The sequence below is a fragment of the Alternaria viburni genome, assembly GCF_023758015.1.
Source record: "Alternaria viburni strain BMP 2772 chromosome Unknown scaffold_10, whole genome shotgun sequence".
Classification (NCBI taxonomy): domain Eukaryota; kingdom Fungi; phylum Ascomycota; class Dothideomycetes; order Pleosporales; family Pleosporaceae; genus Alternaria; species Alternaria viburni.
In genome coordinates, this window is record NW_026055779.1 from 733,662 (window position 1) to 758,419 (window position 24,758).

The following is a 24,758-nucleotide window of genomic DNA, read 5'->3' on the forward strand; positions in this document are numbered from 1 at the left end:
CAGCCACCGCGCGATTTGACGGCGATCATCCTCCCCACATGCATCTTCATAGCCTCCAGACGACATCACCCGCCCTCAGCCCGACGAACGTGAATGCACAATGCGTCATTGCCCCATCCGTCTGCAGCGCCCAATGGGGACGTTTCCTGCACGGTTCGACGCCCGTTCCAGGTCCGATTGACGACAGCGAGCGTACCGGGCACTCTATCGCAGCGTGCGTGCCGTCTGCTGCAGTGATACGCGACGATGTTGTGGGTATCCTAGCCTTGACTGTCCTGTCAGTTTAGCCTTCGAGTCCTGAGGCACGTCCCGGAGCCGCCATCGTGCGCCGTCGGAAAGCGTGTGACAGCCGCCATGTGTGTGGACGTGTTCAGTACCACTGCACTCGCCTGCGAGTGGTCCCGACGGATATGTTGGGGTCCGTTCATCAGCTAACTCGAGCGCTCTGTGCCTCTGGCTACGGATCAGAGGAACCGTAGCAAACAGGCTGTCGAACGGCGTGATGCTGAGATATTGGGCGCCAATGGATCATTATATACGACCTCTCAAGTAGAGTAGTTGCAGTGGCTAAATTCCGAGCGTCTCTGTGAGTGTCTACAGACATGGGGCTCTTCCGTTGCATGCAACCGGGTCCCCCGTTCGATGCCCTTGGACAGTGCCCTACCAACCCCAAACCTGGGATTGCCGTTGAATCCAAGCCGTCTCGCTATCCTTGCTCTACTGCCGCGCAGTCTGTGCAGCCAGGCTCTGCCATCCGGCTGCATGGGTTACCCTCGCTCTGGCAGCATAGTGCGGACGGGCTATTGCTGCATTCTAGCGCCAAACGACCCTTGGGCTCTCTTCGGCTTCATTCGAAAGTGCTGTTGAGCATATAGAACAGTCGCTGCACTACGGCACAGCATCTGCGACCAGCCTGTCTTCTTGTACCTCGTCCCGCCGTGCCGTCCTTGCACGCTGACACATGCACCAGCGGGCTGGACAAGGCCCCATCTCCATCGCGAACCCGGTATTTCGCTGAGTGCATACCGTCCTGTCGTTTTCGATTGTACCCTCGACGTCATCTGCAGAACGCATCAACCACACTGCAGCCCTCTCCGGACTCGACGAGGTGCAAGAGCAAAATCAACCAGGCCTGTGTCAACAAGCGAGAAACCTTAGCTTCCAAAGCGACCGTGCCTACAGAAGAAGAAAGAAGCCCAGGCGACGTTCGATTGGCTGCACTAGAGCTTGTTCGCATGATTCACGCCGCCGCTCGTTCATCTCTTAGCACGCTAGCTCGGAGAGACCCTACAGCACTGATCGGCCGCGCTCGGCACCAGTTGCACTCGAGACTAGACGGAAAGCGACGAATCACCGTCGAAGCCGCCACGGAAGCACGAGTGTAGAGGAGCCCCGATTGAGACGACTACCTCGAGGTACCCTTGCCAGCTCTTCTATCTTGTGTCTTACTCTTGTGCGTCTTCCTTCATGAGCACTGCGACGTCGTCGCTCTCGACGCTCTTCCTCTGACCTTCACTTCTAATTCCATATATTACCAGATTACCCTAGACTTACCCCCCGACACGTCATCGCTGCTTGACTGGTCGACCAGCACGACACTAATACCCTCGAAGCCGTTGGAAACGGCCCTCTTTGTTGTAATATTCGGAGCACACCAGGGCACTCTCGACCACGGTTCGGTACCAGACCTGCGTAACCTCAGTTCAATCGCAAACTCCTCTTCGACATCAAGCTGGTGCTATGCCTTGCGGAGACAGTGCGAAAAGTACAGTGTTCTACGGGTTCCACACTGCAGGTGCTGAGCGACGCAGGCGCAGTACACATTTTTCGTTGTTGCTTATATCTGCGCCTATTTCTGTTGGAAGTCACGGTCAAGGGTGGAGTCAACCTTCTCTCCGCAGGCGGGCCTTTAGTTCGGTCCCGTTGCAAGGCGAGCGCCAGATCCACTCCCGCGCGCGCCATTCTGATATCGACGCTTTCCAGAGGTGCCTCCAATTTTGAGAAAGGCAGCGCATACCATACGAGGACACGCATTATTATCGACTGTGCTGGACTGGAACAGTCAGAACAGGCAGCCGCGCTTCGACGGTACTTTCTCCGAAAAGGGTCCTCCACCCATGGAACGGTGATCCACTCGCACTTTCATCGCTCATTACCACTACAATCACTGGTCACGCAGCACCTTCGGGCGGCACTGCACTCCGTAGTGACTCAAACCTTTGTTCGATTGGTCACCTTTCGCGTATTTCTCTCCAAGGCCGCTAGCCGAATTTCCAAATTCTCTTATGTTCTCAGTATTTTTCGACCGGACGACTCCATCTCACCACCACATTTTCGGGCGTCTCTGAGACTTGATCCTTGGGTTCCTTACAACACGATTACGACCGCCGACCTCTGCTACAGAGGGCCAGACCATGAACATGAACATCCCAACCATGTATCCGCACCACCCGATGCCGCCGCAGTACAACCAGCCCTACTATCAACAGCACATGCCTGTCACACTACCAGTCGCAAGTCAAGGCCCCGAGCCTTTGAGCCCGAACAACTGTTACCTGTCCGTCCGCCAGCAGCCTAAAGAGGCACTGGTCGCGGTCAAGAGCAAGGAAAAGTTCCGGAAGCCTGTGGATCCTCCACCCATTCTCCAGCTCAACCTTCGGGATGGCGTTGACGCCTCGAACAGCTTCTTACAAAACCCGTACATCTTCCTCAGTGCATCCCTGTACAAAGCGGACAGAGATGAGCCCGTCGAGCACACTCCCAATGAATCCATGGCCGGCACACTGGTGTCGTCCCTGCATCGTCTTAAGGATGTGAATAACAAGGACGGCGGTTTCTTCGTCTTCGGCGATATTTCTGTCCGGATTCAGGGCAGCTTCAGACTGTGTTTCAGCATGTACGAGTTCCACCCTTCACGTGGGGAGGTACAGAACCTCGGCTCTGTACTTAGTGAGAAGTTCGACGTCGTACTTCCCAAAGACTTCAAGGGTCTCGAAGAGTCGACGTATCTCTCGCGAGCGTTCTCCGACCAGGGCGTTCGACTCAGGTTGCGCAAAGAAGCTAGAGGGATGATGAACAACAAGCGTTCGTTCCAGGGAGACGCAGAGCCCACCTCCCAGGCACAGATCGCACCCAGCTACGAGTTCCAGTCGTCCAAGAGAAGAAGGGAAGAATACACTCTACCCTTAAACCCAGAGCCGACCACACAGGCACCCATCGACCACTCCGCCTACGAGTACGAGCACTCCAACAAGAGGAGGAGAGAAGACTCTGGCTACATCCTGCCTACCAACTTGGGCTCTGATCCCCCACCTCTGCCAGCGTACCCAAATAGCATGAATTTGTACGCTTCCTCCACTCTCGCACAACCACCACGGATGCCATTCCACCCAGGTCATTCAGGTCATCCAGGTCATCCAGGTCACCCAGGTCACCCAGGTCAACAGGTGTACAACTCCATGAACTTTAACATGGTACCCTCGTACGTCGATCATCAAAATGTTGATCCATGGGATCAGAAGATTCAACAGGAGACAGATTATAAGGTCTAGGAAGACCGCGATCGACTTCCTCCATATCGAGATTTTGCGATCGACTTGCCCGAGGTTTGGCCCGATATCAAGATTCAACAGGAGACGGATTATAAGGTCTAGGAAGACTCCGATCGACTTCCTCCATATCGAGATTTTGCGACCGGCTTGCTCGAGTTTCGCCCCGATATCAAGATTTTGTCATGCGAGGACGAGGCGGAGGAAGAATTCCCCTGGATGAACATATGATGACTAGGTCGAGTTCACATAATACGCACACGTTGGAGAAGGCATCGCACCACGCGTCCGTCTCGTTCATTCAGTTTTCGATGGGTATTTGACTTAGCGGTCTCAACCCTTTCTACACTCTCGGTTTGCGCGTGGTTTCGGACGTCGTCGTCCCCACGCTTTTCTTTATCAGCATGGTGTTATGACGAGGGCATTATGCATTTGGGTACGGAGTCATTAATCACGACAACATGATGTCGTCTTTCTTTTTGTTCCTTTCTTATACATCGCTACGGTACTAGGTATCACACTGTCAACGGAGAGAGTAGTAACCCTACCCTCCTTGGGATCAAAAAAACACACCGCCCACCGAACTCAAAATACAAACAATTCAAAATTACACACTGAATCCCTATGAGTGATGCGCTTGAAAATGAGACCTTCCTTTGCATCGCGTCCCCCGATGCCGTACCTGCAGCCGCAACATACACTACCAGCGCGCGCAAGCCCTGAAAGATTTGGAAGACAAAGACGGCCACTCGGCTCGTTACCACCGTCACATGCGAAAGCGAATGTGTAGCGTAGATCTCATTGCGCACTTCCAGTCTCAGACTCGCGCTTGAACTAGTGATCGACAGCCGCGAAAACCTGCCTGGTGACATCGGGCGATGCCGTGCAGTAGCAACACACCGGGGTTTCCCGTCACAGCTGACGAAAAATGGTACGAGATTCTTGTGCGGGCAAATTTGTGCCTAACTTAACACAGGCCATGCTCATGCGGCGATACGGAGACGAGATCTTGTGCTAGCTGGGTTCGTGGTTTCCGTGTTGGGCTGCATTCTCATCGCGCAGTGAGGATGGAGAAGGTTTGGGGACGGTTGAGTGACAGGATGAACGTGTCGCAGGCTCTTCTGGTAGGGAACTGGTCCATCTGTCCAACAAACAGGTCATTGAGACCGTGGAATACATTTCTCTCGAGCCGCAGTCCATCCCATCTCTCTACCAGACACTCCCATCAATGCAAACACGTTACACTACTCCAACCACAACCCCCATCTGCTTACCCCAGCAAGAAAAAACTGGTAATGGTTCGGTTCGCTCCAGCCCATACTCGCACCACTTCCCCCCCTCCCTTCACTGCCGGACCCAACCCAAGCTACCCAGCCCCTCGCCTCGCTTCCCCCTTCGCGTGCTTCGCGTACATTCGCGCGTCTTCGCGTTTAATCCAAGCCACCGCGCCGCCCGTCAAGCTCAAACGCCACACAGCACCCTAAACCTTTCCCACGATCGCCGTTTCACACTCATTGCCTTGAGGATCGTTGGGCCCCACTTTTCGCGTCGGCTGTATGGCTGGAAAGGGCATGGTTGGTGAGATGACGCGCATGAGATGGAGGTAACGTGACTTAGTGCGTGGTGCTAAGGGACGGTTGGGCCGAGAGAGTTTGGGGGCTTGGCAGAGGGGCAGGTGGTGATTGGTGGGGGTTTGATGATTGTTGAGGGGTTGAAAGGGGGTTTGCTGAGGGAGGCGTGGTTGGAGGGGGTGATGGGGTGGTTGTGGCGTGGTCGTAGGATGGGGTGTTGTCACGGCGGGAGGAGGCGAGGAAGTTCAGAGTGCATTTGAGTTTGAGGGAAGTGGCTTGTTAACTATCTGTGTAGCTAACGATGACGCTCCTCTTCAGAAAGTGGGCGTAGTGAGGACACACTCATATGGAAGCCTGAAGGGATCCACAAAGATACTCCAACGCCACCAATGTATGCTCCTGCTCTTGCATCGTATGTCTCACTCTGAAGCAGCAACAATCGTGAAAATCCCGTCCGAAGCCTACAATGAAGTCACCATCGCTGTACAACGCCAGAAAGTCTGCATGTCGGCGGCAGACAGCTTGATGCTCAGCGTCAATCATACTTCGCGGTCAGAGATCCGTATCTCTTGCCCCCGACAGTGAGGAAGAACTCAAGAGAGGACTGCAGGGAGATATTAACAGTACAGTCGACCGTGTAGTACTTCCGACCAGATGCGCTAATGTTCAGACTCAAGGTCTCCTCAGGTATGTCACTCAGATCTACACGGAGTGTGGCAACCCGGTAGACTGCCTAGACGCGTATGTTAGCTGTGTCAACAATGTTTTGGACTAGGTATGCTTACATCATCAGCATAACGCGACGGGGCAACGTTTGAGTTGCACGCGACAAGCTCGAACTCGGTGATTCTCTCCTCATCAACCCAGTAGTGGGGATGGAGGTCCACAGTCGCATGCATTGCTTTGGATGCGTGTAGATCTTGACCTTTCTTCACCAACCAGCTCATCTGGTTGTAAGCCATCTTTCTGCCGTCGAACGGGTCGTAGTATATGTCCCTTTTGTCATGCAGACGTCTGCTGTATGGTAAAGAGTATGGAGTTCCATAATAACGACGGCTCTTTCGCTTTAAGACCGCATTGTTGTCGGAACCTTCGAGACCTTTGGCCGTAGCACCCCGAACCACCGCAGACCAGCTGTTGATACTGTTGTTAGTCGGGGTCTATATTGTGGGAATATGAGGAGACTTACGCATTGGAGGGACGAACTGCTTGTATGCCGTCTTTATCGACGAAGCTCTTGATCTTTGCGTACATATATGGGGACTCTGAAAAGCCGCCAACCAAGAAGACGTACTACTCACGTCAGCATGCGAAGAAATAAGTGCCATGGCAAGTGCCAAAGGAGAGGGAACACAACAACAGTAAGACGGTTCGGTGCACGATTGCCAAACCGTCTTACACATGCTGAGTATCCCCCCAGTGACCCGGACATGAAAACGTACCTTGATCTTCAGCTTTCTAGCGCGGGCCTGCTGGATTTGCTCTTGAATCAGCTCTTGAGTCTTACGGAGAGAAGGATCGAACATCGCCATCGTGTCGTCGCTGTTCAAGTCAGTCTAAGTCAGGAAAATGTGGTCGGCAGTACTCACGCTGTGATAGTGAGTTCCCCATCGCTGATACCTCTGCTCTCATCATCATCGATTGCGCTTAGCGGGTTCGGTAGTAGTATGTAGTTGATCTGAGTTCCAGAGAAACCACCCTTGACCTCCATAGTGAAGTCTTGGAGCAGCTTCGCCGCTTTGCGGGTGAGCGAAGTACGAGGTATATCTCCACTGTGACAACCAGCGATCTTGAAGAAGTCTCCAGAGCCTAGACGGTTCTCGAGAAAATGGAGAAAGTTGCGATCCACGAAGCTGCCACCGCATTGAGCACCGTTACCCACTGTGGCCTCCTCGATGGCTGTTGGATTGACACTTGAAACCCGATAGGCGATGAGGTCAACAGTACCACCACCCATATCGCACACGATGAAACCGTCGCCAGTTACGAGCTTGGTATCCTGGGCAGTTCCGCGAAGTGACTTGATAGTATGGATCGCAGCAGCCTCTGGCTCTGAGACCACTACAATAGGCAGCAAGAGTCGTGGGAACTGTAATGCGTTGAACCCGGCCTTGTCGACAGCCTGCATAGTACGGTGTTTAGCCACATCAGACCACACTGCCGGGTAAGTGACCACCAGCGTGATAGGTAGTGTGCGCCACAGTTCTTTTCCGTATTTGTCGTCCAGATTGGTAACCAACCAAGCCTTGACTTGCGTGAGAAAATCGGCGATGATCTCGACAGCTGGCTTTTGTGTCGCGTCCGGAGGAGATGAAAGTTCGGCAAGGATCTTAGCAACTTCACCATCACCGCGGTTGTCAAGCTCGAGCTTTGTCCACATGTGGCGCTTCTCGTATGGCGGAATGTCGGCACCCCATCGCAGGCCTTCTTCAAGATAGGCCACCTCACTTGGAACTTTCTCCCTCGTGCCTATTTTACCATGACGGGAAGGCCAGTTGTGGATGACCTCGATGTCTTGTTGACTTGAGTTTGCGTCTGAGACTTCGGTGAAGGCCACACCTGTCACAAGAGGTTAGCTATGCGCGTTTGAAGGATCCGGCTATGCCGCTTACCTGTGTATGTCGTCCCATAATCAAGGCCAATCACCAGCCGGCTGCCCTCCATAGCGATCTTGGATGTTGACAGCTCCGAAGTGAGTGGTAGGTAAGTGTAGATTGTGAGTTTCGTTGGTGGCAGCTTGCCCGAAAAACTAGCACTGCGGCAGCTCGTTTGTGATTTTGGTGAAGGTGAGTTGTCATGGAGACGCAGGGCGGATGCGGTAAGGGTGGCCACAGAGACGCGCGGTAGACCAGGTGAAGGTGGAAAAGATCTGAAAAGTCTTGCAATTACTCTAGTCAGCACAACAATTAGCCAACGATATTCCGCGAGCTTCTATGGCCACACAAGAAATAGCAATGGACGACGAAGACGATAGCACCTACAACCCCAAAAATGTAAGCACATTACCGACCTGCTATAGCCTTCTCTCACACTTACGATCAGTCTATGTCCCCCGTCATGGACGGCGCAGATGATCCATCGACGCCTCCCGAATTCCGCCGCAATCGCAACAGTCAAGCCTCGAGTGAGGATCCTACCGATACCAGGAAGAGGGTGACAGGATCGGCAAGGTCCTCTGGGAGCTGCACCGCCAACCACGAAGACACACCGGTGTTTGTGGGAAGGGCTCTGACTCGGCACGAGGACGAGAATAGCGCAGAGCTGCGCAAAGAAAATGTACATATGAAAGAGATGGTTGAGGGGCTGAAAGAGGAATGCCACCAGTTGGAATCGTTCGGGGAATACTGGAAGTATAGATATGATCACGTCGTCGACGTGGCTATTCGACCCTATGCAGAGTCAAAGCATCTAGCGTTCGACGAGTTCACAGAATCCTCTGTCAACACCATCAGGAGGCTTCTTCTCGACGACGCACTACAAACTGAAGACCTACACCACCATCTACACAGCATGAGCCTCCAGATACAAGACACGAGGGACGAGCTCGTGGCTTCACAGATCCAGTGTCTATCGCTAGAGGAGCAGAACATCACTCGGCAGGCCGAGCTCCAAGACTTGGTTCAGAATCTAGGAATTTCTCAAAGTGAGACTCAGAAGATTCATGTGCAGATGCGCGCGCTACAGAAAGAAATGCTTGCCAACGTCTCGAAAGTCCAAGCCGTTTCGGACGAGACGTTCTCTCGAGATTTCCACGCCCTTGCGTCGTCCATCAGATCACTAGGCCGTTCAGTCGTACCGGCACAGGGTGTGGATGTACTGGAGATCCTTCAGCCTTCGGAATTCCTGGAAAAAGTAGGCAAGCATCAATGGAATACCCGCGCACGTAAGAAGGCTTACGTCGAGGCTTGGATCTGGTGTGCCCTCATAAGCTACGTCTTCTTGAACCCTTTCACGTTCTTCGGGAAGATCGCTAAAAATCTCGATGTCGCCTGGACCTGCATTTTCGGAGAGGAACACGGTGAAGAATGGCCGGATCCATCCCCAGACAGCGAAGCCTGGCGACTCAATACAGTCAAGAACTTGTTGAAACAGATCGGCCGAGAAACTGTTGCTGAAGGCCAGACTGGGGGAAAGAACTGGCACGCAAATAGGGTAATCGGAGACCTGCAAGAATCAGTGCTCGAAATGCGCGCGGCTACTGTCAACACAATCAAAGGAAATCTTGAGGCAATCTCCCCAAAAGCGGACCTCGTGCAGATTTCTGACATTGTCAACCAAGCATCCACTTTGGCTATGAACCTGTCACTTCAGCGGTGCCGCCTTCAGGTCACCTATCCAGATATCGGAGAGCGGTTCGAACCAGACGGTATGTCTGCAGTACCTGATCGAAATGGGCATGACATTCGCGAAGGAGTCGTTGCGTTCGTTGTCAATCCTGGTCTTACCAAATGGGGCGATGCCAACGGAAACCATCTCGAAGAATGGTACGAGATCGTTCCTTCGCTCGTCCAGCTCGAGCCATGTTAGAGGCCAATATCCAGCAATGCTGCAGAGCCGATAACGTTTGTCCGATCATTCATCAGGAAATGAAAAGAGATTCTGCGTCCACTGACATGAAGACTTGTCAGCAATCGGTCTCTTGAATGCGTTGGGCTAAAGAGAATGATATGGGAAGCGAAAATGCCATTCTGTATACGAGAGCCATTCCCGACTTATTGCGGTTGAAAGACTAGGTGTGCTTCCGAACGGTGGAGGACACAGGGAGGAAAGGTAGACAGGAATCGAGAGCGGATCATCCGAACCAATTCGTAGCTCTGTGCTCAGTATAGCGTGATGAGATAACGATAGGACTATTGATGTAGGAGATGAGTCGCGATCGGAATCGAGATGAGGGTGAATGTTCACGTCAGAGGCGCGTCCGAGCGAAGCCATTTCCGCGGCTAGCGCCGAACGCGTCTCGGCCATCCTCGATACCACACGCCTACGAGCTGTGCAAGCACCCGCACCCACGCATGCCAATTGCCCTTCTGCCGTACTCTTTATTTTAATCACGTCTTCTATTATTCTCCATGCAAATGCAGAGCATACCATAAGCTTCACGCCGCCCCACCAGCCCCTCTCAAATCCTCCCGACGCGTCTCGCAGCGCGTTTTCTCGACACCCGCACGCAGGGCAAACCACTCTACCGCCGCCGCCATGTACCTTCCGCGAAATCTGATAGCCCACCTATACCAGAACCTCATAAAACGCACACATGCCGCCGCACCGCCCGTTTTACTCCTCGTCGCCCTCGAACCAGACGCGCTTTGTGCCTGCCGAATCCTCACCGCGTTATTGAAGCGCGACTACATACAACACAAGATCCAACCGATAGCCGGATATGGCGACCTATCACGGGCGGCAGAAGAGCTGGTACGGCCCATGCGGACGACAGACGGCGGAAGTGGAGGCGTCGTAATATGTTTGGGCGTCGGAGGCATGGTGGACATGGAGGAGATACTAGGCCTCGATGTGGATGAGGATGGCGAGGGTGGCACTGGCGATGTCGAGGTCTGGCTCTTGGACGCGAGACGGCCGTGGAATCTGACCAACGTTTTTGCCGCCCCCATAAGTCAGGACCCCGCAACGGGAGAGTTTGTGCGGAGACAAGCGGGGGTGGACAAGGGCAAGATCACGCAGTCATACCAGTCGTCACGAGGTGGAATCATAGTCTTTGACGACGGTGACATCGACGAAGAACTACAGGCAGAGCGTGAAGCATACGCTGGGCTTGAGGAGATGCCAGAGGTGGGGGAAGAAGACGACATCAGCGATGACTCGGACGACCAGGATGATGAGGAGCCGCCATCTGGACAAGCACCGAAGAAAAGGAAGTCTTGGGGCGAGGAAGACGACTCTGAGGATGACATGACAGATGACGAACGGCCAGCACAAAGACGGAGGAGTAATTCGGTATGCATAATCGACGTTCAAACGGAGTCCATACTAACATGACCCAGGGAGGCTCAATACCATCGTCACCCGAACCGAGACGGCGAAGAGGTCTACTAGCAGCGCAACAACTAGGCGGCTCTTCCGACTTTTCTCGTTCAGACTCCCGCAGCCGCTCCGCATCCCCATCAGTAGCCGCACAGAAAGAGAAGTCGTTAAAGAGCCTTCGAAGGCAGCTGATCAAGAAGCGGAACAAGTACGCATCCACGCTCGACAAATACTACGGACTCGGTACCTCCTACTCAGACCCCGTCTCTTCTCTCGTATACAACCTAGCATCGGAACTCGGCCGCGAAGACAATGATCTGCTATGGAATGCCATCGTTGGTGTCAGCAGTCTGGAACTATACGGGCGGACAGGAAGCGGTGTTGGCTTGAACCCCCTCTCAGCACAAGGAGGTTCGGCGGGATGGAACGGCAACCGCGGAGAGAACATACGCTCTGTCCTTCGAGACGAAGTACGGCGACTGAACCCTGTCACAGACGCCTCGAGTGTGTCTCGCAATGCAACAATGGGCGAAGTGTGGGGTGTCATCCCCACAAGCGCTCTCTCAGCAACAGACAAGTCCATCCGCCTCTCCCCAGAACCGCGCTTCCTCCTTCTCCGGCACTGGTCTCTCTACGAAAGTATGCTCCACTCGCCCTACCTCTCCGCCAAGCTACACATCTGGAGTGATGCAGGGCAAAAGCGACTTGCCAAACTCCTCGCCAAGATGGGTGTTTCACTCACTGAGTGCAAGCAAAGATACACGCACATGGATATGGAACTCAAGCGAGGCCTCCGAGAGCGTCTCCTCAAGTTCGCCCCACAATATGGTCTCGATGGTCTCGTACCACCAAAGTCAGGTACAGGCGACCCCAAAGACGGATGGGGTTTCGTACGCTGCTGGGGCTGGAAAGCATGTCTCTCCGCCATCGACGCCGGCGTAATCCTAGGAGCCATCCTCGAAGTCGGCGACGCAAAGAACCTCAACCAATCCGCCCTCGACAGCTCCAACTTCGTCGGAGCCAACGACCACACTGAGATGCCCTCCTCCACGCAAGAACAACAAGACCTCGCCCAAGAACACATCACCAGCCGCTTCTGGACCGCCTACGACGCCCTGGGTGACATCGACCGCCTAGTCGAGCACATCAGCACAGCCCAGCATCTACACCGCGCAATCCTCCGCACCGGAACCGCCCTAATCGAAAAGAAACAAATCCGCCACCTCCGCGCCTTCCGCATGGCCGTCGTAAAAGAAGGCCCCGACGTCCAACTCTTCACCCACCCGGGCGCCCTCACCAAACTCGCCCTCTGGATCGCCGAAGCCATCGTCGAACTGAACGGCACAAAAGGCAAAAACAAAGGCAGCGAGCTCGTTATGGCTGGCCTCGACGACTCTCGTGGTCTCTACGTTGTCGTCGGCCTTGGCGGCGGCGGCGCAACTGAATCTGCTAAATCACGCCTTCAGAAACGAGAGGCTAAACTTAAAGCTAAAGAGGCGCGGCAGGCGCAAAAAGCTGAAGCGAGGGAATCCCGCCGTAAAGCGCGTGTGGCGCGGAATCTAGCTGCTGGGCTTGAAGAAGACGAGGTTGCTGATGACTCGGAGTCCGAAGCCGAAGAATCCGATTCCTCGGATAACGACTCCGAGGATTCTGAAGATGAGGATGAGGAGAGGGGGTCAGGCAGGAATCGATTCGGCAACGCGTTTCAAGAGGTTGTGAGGGAGACGGGAGCACGAGTAAGAATGGACAGTTTCGAGGCGTGTGTGATTGAGATTAAAAAGGAGGATCTCAGTGGGTTTTTGGAGAAACTGAGTCAGAAGGCTGTCGTTGGGTAGATGGATGGACGGGTGGATACCGCGCTCCGGTTATGGAGGTTTTCTTTGTGTCACGTACTGATTCTGGGGTAAGATGGCGATGATTTGGATTTGAATTGGTAAGAAAGGGAAGGCAAGATACCACTTTTGCAGGAGGAAAGGTTGGATTTTGGGCACAGCGCGTTTGCATGATTTGGCATTTTTTGGATATGGGGATATCCGTAACTTCTTTCTTCTATTGATTCAGGCATATTTGTAGGCAGGGCGAACGATGTACAAGCGATGATTTACAAGAGCACTTAGCATAGCACAACCACAACCACAACACAGCATAGCATTACAAGTAAGCATAGCAAGCAAATCGTATTTCATGCATAACATATCCAATTTTCAACCGCTGGGAAGAAAGGAAAGTGGTATCTTTAGTACTAACGCACAAGCAAAACGGACACACCGCTCATCCAAACTACGATGACGACCAAAAACTACTTGGTATACGAGCGCTCTTTCCTTCCTCCCATTGTTAGGCCCTCACCATCTTCACCGTCGTCCCAACTTCCTTCTCCACTACTCCTTCTTTTCCTCGTCCGCTGCTTGACACCATCTGTCAGCCTCCTCTTCACCTCGTCCAGGTTGCCGTCAATAGTACTAAAAGGTTTGAGCTGGAAGCCGCCCAGGTTCGCACTGCTGCTATTCCTGCTACGGCTCTTCTTCGGCGTCTGCGGTCGACTAGAGAAGAAGTCTTGGTTGGCAAGGTCGTGGAACGATTCGTTGCGCGGTATCTCGTTGATGGAGCCGGGCGAAGCGGGGTAATCGTATGTTTCAATATCCTGACCTGCCTCTCTTTCCGCGTCTTCGTCCGACTTTTGCGGTGGTGTGTTGGGACGCTCTTGCTTGACGAAGGGATCCTCGACGATGCGTTTGGAGTGGAAGTCCTCGTACATCTCCGGTCCGAGTTCGTTGATGATGTCGTTCACGCGCTGAGCGAGATTCTCACGGCGCTCTTGTAGTTTGACGAGTTCGTTGTTGGAGAAGGGGTTCATCATCTTCCAGAGGGGGCCGAGGGACTTGAGGATGTCCATGGCGACTTCGCCGAATCGGAGAGCGCCGTATGTGAGGGTGACGTAGACGACAAGTTGGGGGATGATGAGCCAGCGCTTCTGAATGCCAGCAGGAAGGTATCCGTTGCATTGGTTGTAGGAGTACCAGTAGAGTCCCAAGCAAACATACCAGGCGTAAGCTGTTGGGGCGGCGGCCATGGCAACGAGAAGCTTCCACGTAGCCATGACATCTCTGGCTTGAACCTTGACGTTTGATGCAGCAAGTGCCTCTCTGGCCTTCTTGATCGAGACAACCTTAGTGACAATGAAGACCAAGCTGAAGAGCAGAGTTCCGGGAAGGACGAGCATGCTCAGGAAGAGCAGCTTTCCAAGACGGTAGAAGAAAAGCCCAAACGCCGTGATAGGATGCATCTTGGCGTATTGCACCTGATGATCTCGGAGGCCGAGCGCCTTAAGCTTGCCATTGTAAGTGGTGACCTCCTTCTTGAGTTCGACAATGCGAGGGTCGTCTTTGTAGCGTTCGTAACCCTGGACGAGGCGGCGATTAAGCTCCACGATCCTGGGAAGAGGAAGCTTCGTGCCTTTGGAGTTGTAGAGGCGGCGCACAGCTTGGATGACCTAGAAGGGTCAGCAATGAGAAAGACTATGGGTTCGTATTGCACATACCATGAGTGTGTCGTAGTCGGGTGTTGTGACCGTGACGGAGATAAGACCCTGACGAATGGTTTCCAGCATCTCGCCGATGGCCTCGCGTCTGCCAGGGCCATCGAACTTCTGGGCTAGCTCAGGTGGGACGTGGATGGGGGTACCGAACTCGATGACGGCCCTTGACCGGAATTTGTGGGCGTGGAAGTAGTTCATGCCGACGGGGATGATGTTCAGATTGCAGTCAGGCTTCGTTTGCACTGTACCGAGCGCCATGATAGCAACACCAGCTGGAAGGTGTTAGTACATGGAAAATTCAAGCTGTGCGATAACTCACCTTTCAGAGGAAGAAGATCAGTTCTGTCGTGGCTACCACCCTCAGGGAAGATACCGATGCTTCCACCGTGGTGAAGAACCGCATGTACCGCGTCGTAAACCTCCGTCTGGTCGAGCTTGGGCGCAACTTGGAAGGGCGTCCCCTCGTAACCATCAGCGATACCCTTCTTCGCATTGGCTCCGTCCACGAATGTGCCGTCCTTAGTCATGTCATTTCGCCCAGTCATCTGCTGCATGGCAACACCTCCCTTGAAGCCACGCTTCAGCCTGATCTCTTCCGGGCCCTTGATCTCGAGTATCTCAGCGGTCGCCGCCTTGTTGTCCACTTTAGGCAGTACGAGGGAGCCGCCGACCTGGAATTTCTTATCTTCAAAGTTGGTGCCCACACCGCGAACAAGCGTCGGGTCGTTGATGGGATCGGGGAGGTATATCTTGCCCTCTGCAGGCTTCGTCATGTCCATGGCTCTTCCTACAGGCACGACACCTGTCAAGCCAGCCATTGCGCCTACGAACTTGCGCTTCATCGATTTATCGGCGATTAGGAATTGGATTCGGCGGTCGGATTCTTTCTTTACGACTCTCATCAACATGAGGGGATCGACAAACTGCCATCTGTCAGCATACATCCTGGAAGAGTAGCGTCGCAACATGTCCTACCTGGTTCGCATGCGGTGCGCACACGAAGATAACGGGGCCTTCCTTTGGCACCTTCCAACTACTCCTAGGATGCACTTCTCGGAAGAAGAGCTCCACCAGGATCGAGAACGTCCACAAGAAGGCATCGTACACGTATTTATTCATGACGGCGAGCTTCTTGCCCTTCGCATCTCTCTTCTGGGTCGCCATGGCGGCTACCTAAACCACGATTATGCTGCCGGCGGATGTAAAGAATATGGTATGCGCCGCCAGGAGGGCGAAGTTGGTGTAGCCTCCTATGGCTGGTGATGAGTATCCGTCCGCGGACGCGATGGCGAATGCGACAGGAAACGAGGGGTGACGAGGCACGAAATGCGCGCACGGCGGAACAGGGTCGCTGACGATGAAGCTGCGTTGGAAGCTACAGTATTATTCCTCGTTAGCATCAGAGCGCAGACTCAGACATGTTGTCACGCACCTTCACGTTCTAGCACTTTCTCTACGTAGGTCGCGTGCAGAAGAAGAACATCAGGCCACAGTAAAGGGAAGTTCCGAGTCTGCGCGGATCTGGATAGCCGATACCCGACGAGCGCTGGCTCTGGTGAGGCAATCAAGCTTTCAGCAGCGCATATCCGCAGCGCTATTTTCGTTGTTGAGCTCGGATATGTGGAGGGTTGCAGATAGGGCCGGGGAAGTGGGATGGTTGCTATGTCATCGCACATTAATTGTTGGCGGCCCTTTTCTAGTGGGGTAGCAGCCAGCTGAGCCCGCTCCACCAAATGTCACGGCTGAGGATGCGCCACACCGATGAAGGCATATGGCAGAAGTTTACCTGCATTGTTACGCTATTGGAATCATGAATTGATGACTGAGTCAAAATCAAAATTACACATGTGGATAGTCAGATGAAAGGACCATTATACATTCCAATCTATCAGAGGGTGCCGTCAAGCGGCCCGGGAATATGGTGGTCTATAAAGTAAGAAGGGTATATATGTACAGTAAAGAAGATGAAGACAAGATACAATGTGCAGATTAAGGCTTACACCATAGCAAAGGCCATCGCTGCCACCAAAACGGTGACAACAGAGGTGCTGACGGTGAGGGCAGAGCCAGCGCCGAGGAACTGCTCTGGAGATGTCGGGTTGGGCAAGCTGGTATTAGCAGCTGGCGCCGACACCAACGTGGTAGTAACAGGAGGTACAACCGGAGCTGGCGAAGAGTCTACGACGAGGCCCGTGGTTGCCGATGCTGCCGGTACGTAGACAGTCTCGGTCACGCTGGGCGTGCAGCTGCTTGTCGCGGAGGAGCGAGCGAGAGTCACAGTCCGAGTCACGCTGCGGGCGCAGCTGCTGGATGAGCCTCCGTTGGACTGACTAGCAGGCTTGCCTGAGGCCGAGGGTTGAGAGCTTGAGACTGATGTGCTTGTTACGACGACGACTGATGAAACAACCTGTGTGGAGACAGGAGCTTCATCAGCCTCCGGGAACTTGGGAACGATGTTGTGGTTGTCGTTCGAAGGCGCCTCGGTGGATGGGGCCTTGCTGGGTGCAGGGGTCTCGCTGGTGGCGCTTGAGGAGGGAGTAGCTTCGCTGGCAGCTGGGACTTGACTAGACATAGAGGTGGCTGAAGAAACGGCGTCGCTTGTCGCAGGAGCAGATGATGGGGCCGGCGTAGAGCTAGGCTTGGTGGAAGGGCTGCTCGATGGCTTCGGCGCGCTGTTGCCCTTTGCAGGCAGGGTACCCTTTTCGATCATCAAGAGTGCCTGGGTGACCTCCAAGGCCGACAGCTGCTGGCCGACGCCAGAGGTGCCGTCCCAGCTTCCAGTGTACCACTTGCTGCCGCATGTGACGCCGTCAGTACCTCCAGAGCAGGCCTTGGCGGCACCGACAGCGGAAGCCTTCAGCAACGGCACAATCTTGTCCTTGGTGAAAGGAGCGACCATGGCAGTCTTAGCAATGAAGCGGGAAAGGTATGCCTTGAACGATTGCTGATCGAGGTTGCAGTGTCGGCCAGATTCGCCCGTCTCGCAAGCCCACTCGTACATGATGTCTGTGGCGTTCTCGTAAGGGCTGAAGAACAGCACTTCAGCATGATCCAGGAAGCCGGAAGTACGATCCTTCCAGGTGCTCTCGCCGTTGGTGTAGTCGTACATGAAGGCCGATCCATGGAGATACATGGCATTGTTGTAGCTCCACTGGGTCTTGTCGGCGACTGTGGCGCAGTTGGTCTTGTCGTCTGTGCCATCGAACACCTCGTACTGGTCGCTGATAAGTCCAACCTTCTTTGTCCAGTCGTAGATTTTGACAGCCCAATCCGCGTACTTTTGCTCGCCAGTGTAGCGAGCAAGGCGCGCACCGAGAGCGAAAGCGCAGCCGTTGGAGATTGAGTTCTTGTAGTTGTAGCCGTAGCTGTTCTCAGGGTACACCTGCCACTTCAGTCCTCCACCGCAGCTTGTCTCGTCCCAGCGTCCGACAATATTCTCGAAAGCGTTGGTCACGACCTCGAGGTAGCTCGCAGGCGCATCTGCGGGATCGGGGAACTGGTATTCGACCGCGCTCATGACGGCAAGCGCCCAGAAAGCCTGGTCATCGTTGCCAGTTTCTCCTTTGCGGTAGGAGAGGATGAAGTCGTTGTCGGGGCCGTAGTTGGCGGTCAATGCCTGTTGGAGCGTCTTGACGTGTGAGTCGTCGCCGGTGAACTGGCTGTACTCGATCATGCCACCCCACGCGGCGCCACCTTCCCACCAGTAGTGGGGCTTGGGCCAGACTCCGACACCCTCGATGGATGTGCCTGTGGCGTTGCCCTGGTACATGGACATCAGTCCGTACGCATATTGTCGAGTGACGGCGAGGATTGACGCTTCTAAAGGTTAGCTTTGTAGCGCGGTTGCTGCGAATGTCCTCACCTTCATCCTCGGGGTCGAACTTGATACCGCCGGCGGTCGCTGTAAGGGCACTGAGGAGCACTGCTCCAGTAGTGGTAAAGTACTTCATATTGGTTGAGAAACGAATGAGTAGAGTTCAAAAGAAGGTAACGACAAGAAGTCGGGAAGAGAAAAAGGGAAGAAAAGAACGACTGTATAGCGCCGAGGCTGGAGAATGTGAAGGAGAGCAAAGCACGCATGGTGAATGCCGGGAGTAGGGCTTATCTAAGATCGAACTCGCGTGGACCCATATTTCTTTCGGTGAAGGCAGCCGGGGAAGGAGCGCGCGGGTGCAGCAGGGATTGGGTAAGCGGGCGTTTCGAAACGCAGGAACAGATTTGGTGTCGGCCAATGGCTAACTAGCACGCATGTTTCAGGTCCGGCGGCTGCGCTGCTTTTGGGCCTCCATTTTGGCGCCACTGTACGGTCGTCCGGGCGGCTTGTCCTTCATTATTTGGCCTCCTCAAATCCCTTGTGTCCACTGGCCGTGCCGACATGCTGTTACTTTGCTATTGTTTGGCTGCTAAGAAAAGATCGTCGCGTGTCGCAGTGCTCTCACGACCAACACCAGGACCGACTGCACGACCATCTCTTACGCTACGGATGATCAGCTAGAGGTACACTACCCGCACGAATGAGGGGCGAGAGGGGCCGTCTTAGTGCTAAGAGCGCGGGGATCATCACAACCATAAGCAACAGGAAAGAGTGTTGAATAATGAAAGTCAGCTTACGGACCCATGGCTCGTTCATGAGGCGGAGTTTAATCAAATCCCCCAACTCATGCCTCGGCCCGTTTGCGATCATGCGCTGAGGCGTCTCGTCCCAGGTCTACCCAGAACGCCCCCATATATGAATAGTACGCGAAAGTAACACAGCCACTCAGTTGACCCCCACAAGCCTCTTCTCCTTCTTCTCCTTCTCTGATTCGCGCAAAGCGGCGATCTCCTCTCTGGTCATGTTGTACGATGCGTTGACTTGGTTGAACGGGTTTTCGGGGTGCTTCTCGAACTCCTTGCGGATTTGGTCGATCTTCTGCTGTCGTCGCAGACCCTTCTCGTCCTTCATCTCGTCCAGTCTTCGTTCCTCAAACGCAGCGTATGCGGCCTTGAAGCGCCTCTCGGGATGGCGGTCCACCTTGTCCTGGCTGTTGCCTGTGATATCCAGAGCGTCGAGGGCGTTGTCGATACCGGTGGCGTTGAGCGCGCCAGGCTTCGCGTCGAAGGAGCCGAGCGCTGAGTCGATGCCGCCCCCGCGGGGTTTCTTCTCGGCTTTGGGGTTCTTGCCCTTGGGCTTGGAGGGCAGGGAAGCCTCCTCTTCACGGAGCAGGGCTTCCTTCTCAGCCTTCTTACGGGCTGCTTCAGCGGCCTTTTCTGCTGCGGCCTCGCTATGATATGTTAGCTGCTGTGTAAGTAGGGGCGGAGATGCACGTACGCCTTTGCATTTGACTTTGCGCCCTTGTTCCATTCCTCTGCCTCTGCCTTCTCAGCTTGTTGGTTCTTTGCAGCCTGCTTCGATGCAGCGGCGTCTGCCTTGCGGGCTTGTCCTTGTGCCTTCTTCGAGCCCCCTCCATCGCCGCCGGCCGCGCCCTTTTTCGCCATTGTGTTGTGAGGTATGCGAGATCGTATTTGTTTCCAAAGTGGATGGACGTGGTGCGCGAGTATTTCGACGTGTGGTGTGTAGTTGCGAGTGAGTCAAAGTTTGGTATGCGGCGCCTGACAGCGGCTTGCGGGCATCAGCGGGGCACAATGGCGTCAGACAACACCGACACGCGTGAATGACTAAGCAAGACTGAAGGCTCTTTCCACGCGTACTCGCAAACGTCTTCGCTCTTGTTGAACAGATGAGATGCTATTCAGTTCGGCTTACAATCACCTTTCTATATACATCAGGAACAAGTAATACCTCAATAAAGGGAACTTGGCTGTTTCAGAGCCTGCGTTTCTGTTCATGGAATATCTACCTTGCCAGGCCTCATGGTCGGATGCAAAGAACAGACTGTTATACAATCCCCTCTTCTTTCTCTCTCCTTAGGTGCTCTCTCCTCGCTCGCATCGCGTTACCGGGAGTGAGCTGCTTCAAGCCAAGCCATGGCGAGTTGATAGGACTGGGTCCCGTGTAGATGAAGATGTCGTAGAGGAATCCTCCAAACGCGCAGCCAAGGAATGGTGCCACCATCGGGATCTAGACATGGTCAGCAAGAGCTATCAGCGCCATCAGAAGACATACCCAGAAGTAGTAGCCGCCAGCGGACCACACCTCATGACCATACCCGACCGCATAAGACATCAGTCTTGGGCTAAAGTCACGAGCGATATTGATCGCATAACCAGTCTGCCAGCCGAAGCAAGATCCCAGCCCGAAGATGAGGAAGAATAGGCACAGTGGGAACCATTTGTCGGACTAGAGGAAGGTCAGCACATTCCTGCTGATCATTCTAGCGGCCGTACCTTCGGAACACCATTATTGCTCGGGTCTTTCAACGCGAAGATGACGAACATCAACAGTGTACTTGCGATGAACTCCGAGAAGAACTGGTTGGCCTTGGTAAGGAATGGCTGCGGATAGGTGCAGAAGATGTTTGCTGTAGCCTTCTCAGCCGGGGGCACTGTTCGCATCTTCCCGCCCTCGAACCAGTCGATGGAGCTGATGTAGTTCGCGTATACGATCCCGGACCCGACGAAACCACCAAGCATCTGTGCAGCGAAGTACATCGGGAACCGCCGCCACGGCAACTGACGGAAGATGCAGTTGCTTAGAGTAATCGCCGGATTGAGATATGCGCCCGAGTCGCCTGCGACGTACAGCCCGAGCATGACACCTAGGCCCCAACTTGATGGTGTTAGCGCACGTTACCGTCTTCAACACATCAGCAATCGACTCACCCCCAGTTGATCGACTGATACTGCCCGAACCCGTTACCACCTGGAGCAGTCGTCTGTCCAGTCGAAAGTAACACCTGCGCAACCGCTCCGTCACCGAACATCACCATTATAGCGGTGCCCCAGAACTCCGCGAACGGCTCCCTCATCACCGTCCTTATACGCGACCAAAGCAACTCCGACGCCGCACCGTGGTCATGCTCTTCGTCGATGGGTGCTTGAGGGTGCAAGCCGAGGACCGATCGCTTCCGTTGTGCGCTCGACGACGTTCGATGGGCCGAGAGTTCAGAGTTGGTAGAATGCGCCGAATGCTGTGTCTGCGCTTGGGTCAAAGGCGTGGCGCTCGTACCAGACGTAACACTGTGTAGACGATCATCAGAGCGGTCGTCTGCCCAATCCCGTGTAATCGACGGCCCTGGGGCCATGGGCCCTTGAGTAGTCATGCTGAACGCACGTCAAAGCAACACTAAACGAAGAATGAGGGACAGTCTAACCCAAAGCCTGTGGAGCCTCAACACCAGTGCCAGAGCGAGGAAAGTACTAGCAAATGCACAACAAACAGCCTACTCAGCGGACCACGACTGCTTAAGCATGTCTCTTTGCCATGCCCTCGGCTCTGTGTACCCCGTATGCTAGAAGACGTCACAGCATAATCCCTCATCGCGATGCCGACGCCATTGGAAGCCGATCTCGTACTTCCCCTCATTCTGCTAGTCAGATCTCCCGGATTAGGGGGAGGGTGCCCGCGCCATGAGCTTGGGACGTGACTGTTGCGCGCTAGGCATGACGTCTGTCAAGGCTGGAGGCGTTATTTCCGTGGGAGGGGCTGGGGGATGGGGATCTTCATGGAATGGTGGGATAGTGTGGTTAATTTGTAATCGAATGAGTGTGATTTTGGATATGTAGCAATGCTGTAGGTGAAATCGGATTGAACTGATGCCCCGTTATTCCCGATGAAAGAAGTGGGCTCTGAATCTGGGGTGCAGATGCGTCCACGGGTCCGGCGATCGCGATGTCCTTTAGCGCGAAGTTTGTCAACCACCATCTAGTCAATGCTCGCCCATTGACCGCCTATGCCGTTCTCCTATTCTGATGTTTCCCATACGTTCTTTTTAACAAGTTACTCACATGAAGTACACCTTCTGTTTTGTTGATCAATATACTCACAAGGCTTGAGCAATGCAGATAAGCAAGCATGATGTCATCATGCTGCGCATGAGGTGGCAGCTGCCTTGTCATATACTCCGCACTCACCTACGTTCTACTCATCGAAACCTCAAGCTTTCATCTGATCTTTACTCGAGTTATTCCTCTAATGGTCATCTAAAGGCTGATACTCTTCCAACTCAGCATCGTCCGTATGTCCAAGGGGTCCTAGCCCCGCATTGGTCTACAGTGGCTGGTGGCCTTATTATCTGCACGAAGAGTCTCATACGCGTGGTCGCCCTCCAGATCGCACAAATTTGTCACGCCATCGAGATATGGTGCAGTGTGCACTTTGCAAATCAGTCGCAGACGCGATAGAGAAGAAGACACCCCATCCCAGAGAGTACGTGTAGGAAAATCGCGATGTCCAGGAGAACGCTGGATGTGTTACATGCCAAAAAATAGCGCTTAGGTTCGGAATTCATACATAAGCCAACTATGTAGGAGAATGGGTCGGCTTTGTCTACTACCGCAAATCCGATGGTGATTGGACGTTACGAATTATGGGCGAGAAAATCGAGGGTGAGGAGATACTTTCCGGTTGGTTACTCGTGGAAATTCAACCAATTCCAAATGCGTCCCGATTTTCCCTGTTCCACCAAGAAATCAACATCGGGGGCATTAAGACATGGATCAGTAGTTGCGAAAAGGACCACGGTGGCGTATATCATACAATCACGAGCCCAGGGACTAAGATGCCGGATACCACAGACTTGAGATTCATCGACGTTGAGAAACTTTGCCTCGTCAATCAATCACAGCATGGCGGCGACTGTCGATATGGTAGTACTGTACTGTATTGGTATCTGCCAGGCTGCCCTTTCACAGCGCGAAGTCCAGCGTCATCAGTATGCGAGACAACGACAAGGACTCACCCCGCCGCAACTATCTACTCCATGCGCTCTCCAGGAGCCAACATCTCCTCCTCGGAGTCAGACTCGGCCTTGTCGGGAAGCCTTGTCTTCCTCAACTTCTTCTCCACCCTCTCCATCGCCTCACCCCCAACCGGCATGTCGGTGTCTACGGCCTGCTCGGTGGCCTTCGTGTTCTTCCGCTCGGACTGGCGGCGGTCGTTGAAGCCGGCCTTCCGCTTCCTTGCCGGAAGGGCGCCTTCCTTGTACTCCTGGACATGATTAGCATAGTTCCCAATTCGTCAAAATGGCTTCAAAGAAAACTTACATCTTCATTGAGAGGATGCAGCAGATCCCGAATCACCCTCACCACATCCACCGCAATCACCACACCAAGATTCTTCTTCGTCCTCTTGTCGATGTTCCTCAATTCTACCGCCGAATTGATCTGGCCGCCCATGTAGTCGCCCTGGCCCTGCGTAAACTCCGACAGAACCGCCAGAGTCGCCAACAGGCGCAAGTCCCAACTCGCCGCGTCGCCAGCGGGACGGAAGGTGCGGCCGCCGTACATAGGCGGAGGAGGAGGGAAGGAGGTCATGTCGACGCCCCAGTTGTCGTCGATGAGAGCGAGGGACGCGGAGGCGGGGTGCGTAGTCGCCAACTTGTTGTTGGGGATGCTCGCGAGGGTGTCGAGGAGGTCGCGAATGCTCTTGGGTGCCATGGTGACTTGTACACCGTCGAAGGGCTCGCCGCGAATTATATCGCGCTTCTCTTTGCGGGTGAGATCGGAGAATGTAGACATGATGTAGACAAAAAAGCTTTAAAGTGATGATAGCTTGATTGTATGTGGGTGGCTAGAGGAAGCAGAATTACGACTAGAAGAAAGTTTTATATGGACCAGGCTCCAGTGCGTAAAAGTCCTGCAGTGAAGGAAAGTAGTGAATTCCCCTTCACGCTCACATTCACTTCATATTCACGCCAAATTTCCACACTCACTGCGACTACAATTAACGTATACTCACGCACTAGGACTGAATCAGGTAGGAGCAAAAATGACGCTATCTCTGATTTTGAGTGAAGGCGAGTGAAAGGCATCAAAGTGAGCAAAAAAGAGCAAAAATAAATAATCACAACACTGCGGTAGACTATGAGGATCGAACTCACTCACCGAGATGGCTGTTATCGACGGTATTACCAAGGTCAACCCAAGGTACACATCCAGGGATTATTAGGCCATTCGGAGTCGTGTTGTGATGGAATACTGCTTAATTAATTAATATAAATACACATATCAGAAGTCATAGGC

At 53.8% G+C, this 24,758-nt stretch overlaps 9 protein-coding genes across 9 annotated transcripts; 3 read left to right on the top strand and 6 right to left on the bottom strand.

The window, feature by feature from the left end:
• Positions 1–2,435: 2,435 nt before the first annotated feature.
• On the top strand, positions 2,436–3,551 carry J4E79_005511 (uncharacterized protein; the record flags this gene model as incomplete). Its single annotated transcript, XM_049354389.1, has 1 exon — positions 2,436–3,551. One exon carries the CDS (start codon positions 2,436–2,438, stop codon positions 3,549–3,551), a length of 1,116 nt encoding a protein of 371 aa, XP_049211254.1.
• Positions 3,552–5,654: 2,103 nt separating this feature from the next.
• On the bottom strand, positions 5,655–7,783 carry J4E79_005512 (uncharacterized protein; the record flags this gene model as incomplete). Its single annotated transcript, XM_049354390.1, has 6 exons — positions 5,655–5,852; positions 5,905–6,262; positions 6,309–6,361; positions 6,562–6,661; positions 6,709–7,678; positions 7,732–7,783. The coding sequence occupies 6 exons, from the start codon at positions 7,781–7,783 to the stop codon at positions 5,655–5,657; spliced, it is 1,731 nt and encodes a 576-aa protein (XP_049211255.1).
• Positions 7,784–8,073: 290 nt separating this feature from the next.
• On the top strand, positions 8,074–9,646 carry J4E79_005513 (uncharacterized protein; the record flags this gene model as incomplete). The annotated part of the gene is made up of 2 exons (XM_049354391.1): positions 8,074–8,112; positions 8,162–9,646. 2 exons carry the CDS (start codon positions 8,074–8,076, stop codon positions 9,644–9,646), a joined length of 1,524 nt encoding a protein of 507 aa, XP_049211256.1.
• Positions 9,647–10,315: 669 nt separating this feature from the next.
• J4E79_005514 (uncharacterized protein) lies at positions 10,316–12,933 on the top strand (the record flags this gene model as incomplete). Its single annotated transcript, XM_049354392.1, has 2 exons — positions 10,316–11,071; positions 11,119–12,933. 2 exons carry the CDS (start codon positions 10,316–10,318, stop codon positions 12,931–12,933), a joined length of 2,571 nt encoding a protein of 856 aa, XP_049211257.1.
• A 464-nt stretch (positions 12,934–13,397) lies between these two features.
• J4E79_005515 (uncharacterized protein) lies at positions 13,398–15,800 on the bottom strand (the record flags this gene model as incomplete). Its single annotated transcript, XM_049354393.1, has 4 exons — positions 13,398–14,591; positions 14,640–14,908; positions 14,956–15,559; positions 15,612–15,800. 4 exons carry the CDS (start codon positions 15,798–15,800, stop codon positions 13,398–13,400), a joined length of 2,256 nt encoding a protein of 751 aa, XP_049211258.1.
• Positions 15,801–16,632: 832 nt separating this feature from the next.
• On the bottom strand, positions 16,633–18,586 carry J4E79_005516 (uncharacterized protein; the record flags this gene model as incomplete). Its single annotated transcript, XM_049354394.1, has 2 exons — positions 16,633–18,452; positions 18,499–18,586. The coding sequence occupies 2 exons, from the start codon at positions 18,584–18,586 to the stop codon at positions 16,633–16,635; spliced, it is 1,908 nt and encodes a 635-aa protein (XP_049211259.1).
• An 809-nt stretch (positions 18,587–19,395) lies between these two features.
• Positions 19,396–20,114, bottom strand: J4E79_005517 (uncharacterized protein; the record flags this gene model as incomplete). Its single annotated transcript, XM_049354395.1, has 2 exons — positions 19,396–19,900; positions 19,948–20,114. The coding sequence occupies 2 exons, from the start codon at positions 20,112–20,114 to the stop codon at positions 19,396–19,398; spliced, it is 672 nt and encodes a 223-aa protein (XP_049211260.1).
• Positions 20,115–20,514: 400 nt separating this feature from the next.
• J4E79_005518 (uncharacterized protein) lies at positions 20,515–21,838 on the bottom strand (the record flags this gene model as incomplete). Its single annotated transcript, XM_049354396.1, has 4 exons — positions 20,515–20,697; positions 20,743–20,916; positions 20,964–21,345; positions 21,399–21,838. 4 exons carry the CDS (start codon positions 21,836–21,838, stop codon positions 20,515–20,517), a joined length of 1,179 nt encoding a protein of 392 aa, XP_049211261.1.
• Positions 21,839–23,490: 1,652 nt separating this feature from the next.
• J4E79_005519 (uncharacterized protein) lies at positions 23,491–24,254 on the bottom strand (the record flags this gene model as incomplete). Its single annotated transcript, XM_049354397.1, has 2 exons — positions 23,491–23,724; positions 23,781–24,254. The coding sequence occupies 2 exons, from the start codon at positions 24,252–24,254 to the stop codon at positions 23,491–23,493; spliced, it is 708 nt and encodes a 235-aa protein (XP_049211262.1).
• Between the last annotated feature and the right edge of the window lie 504 nt (positions 24,255–24,758).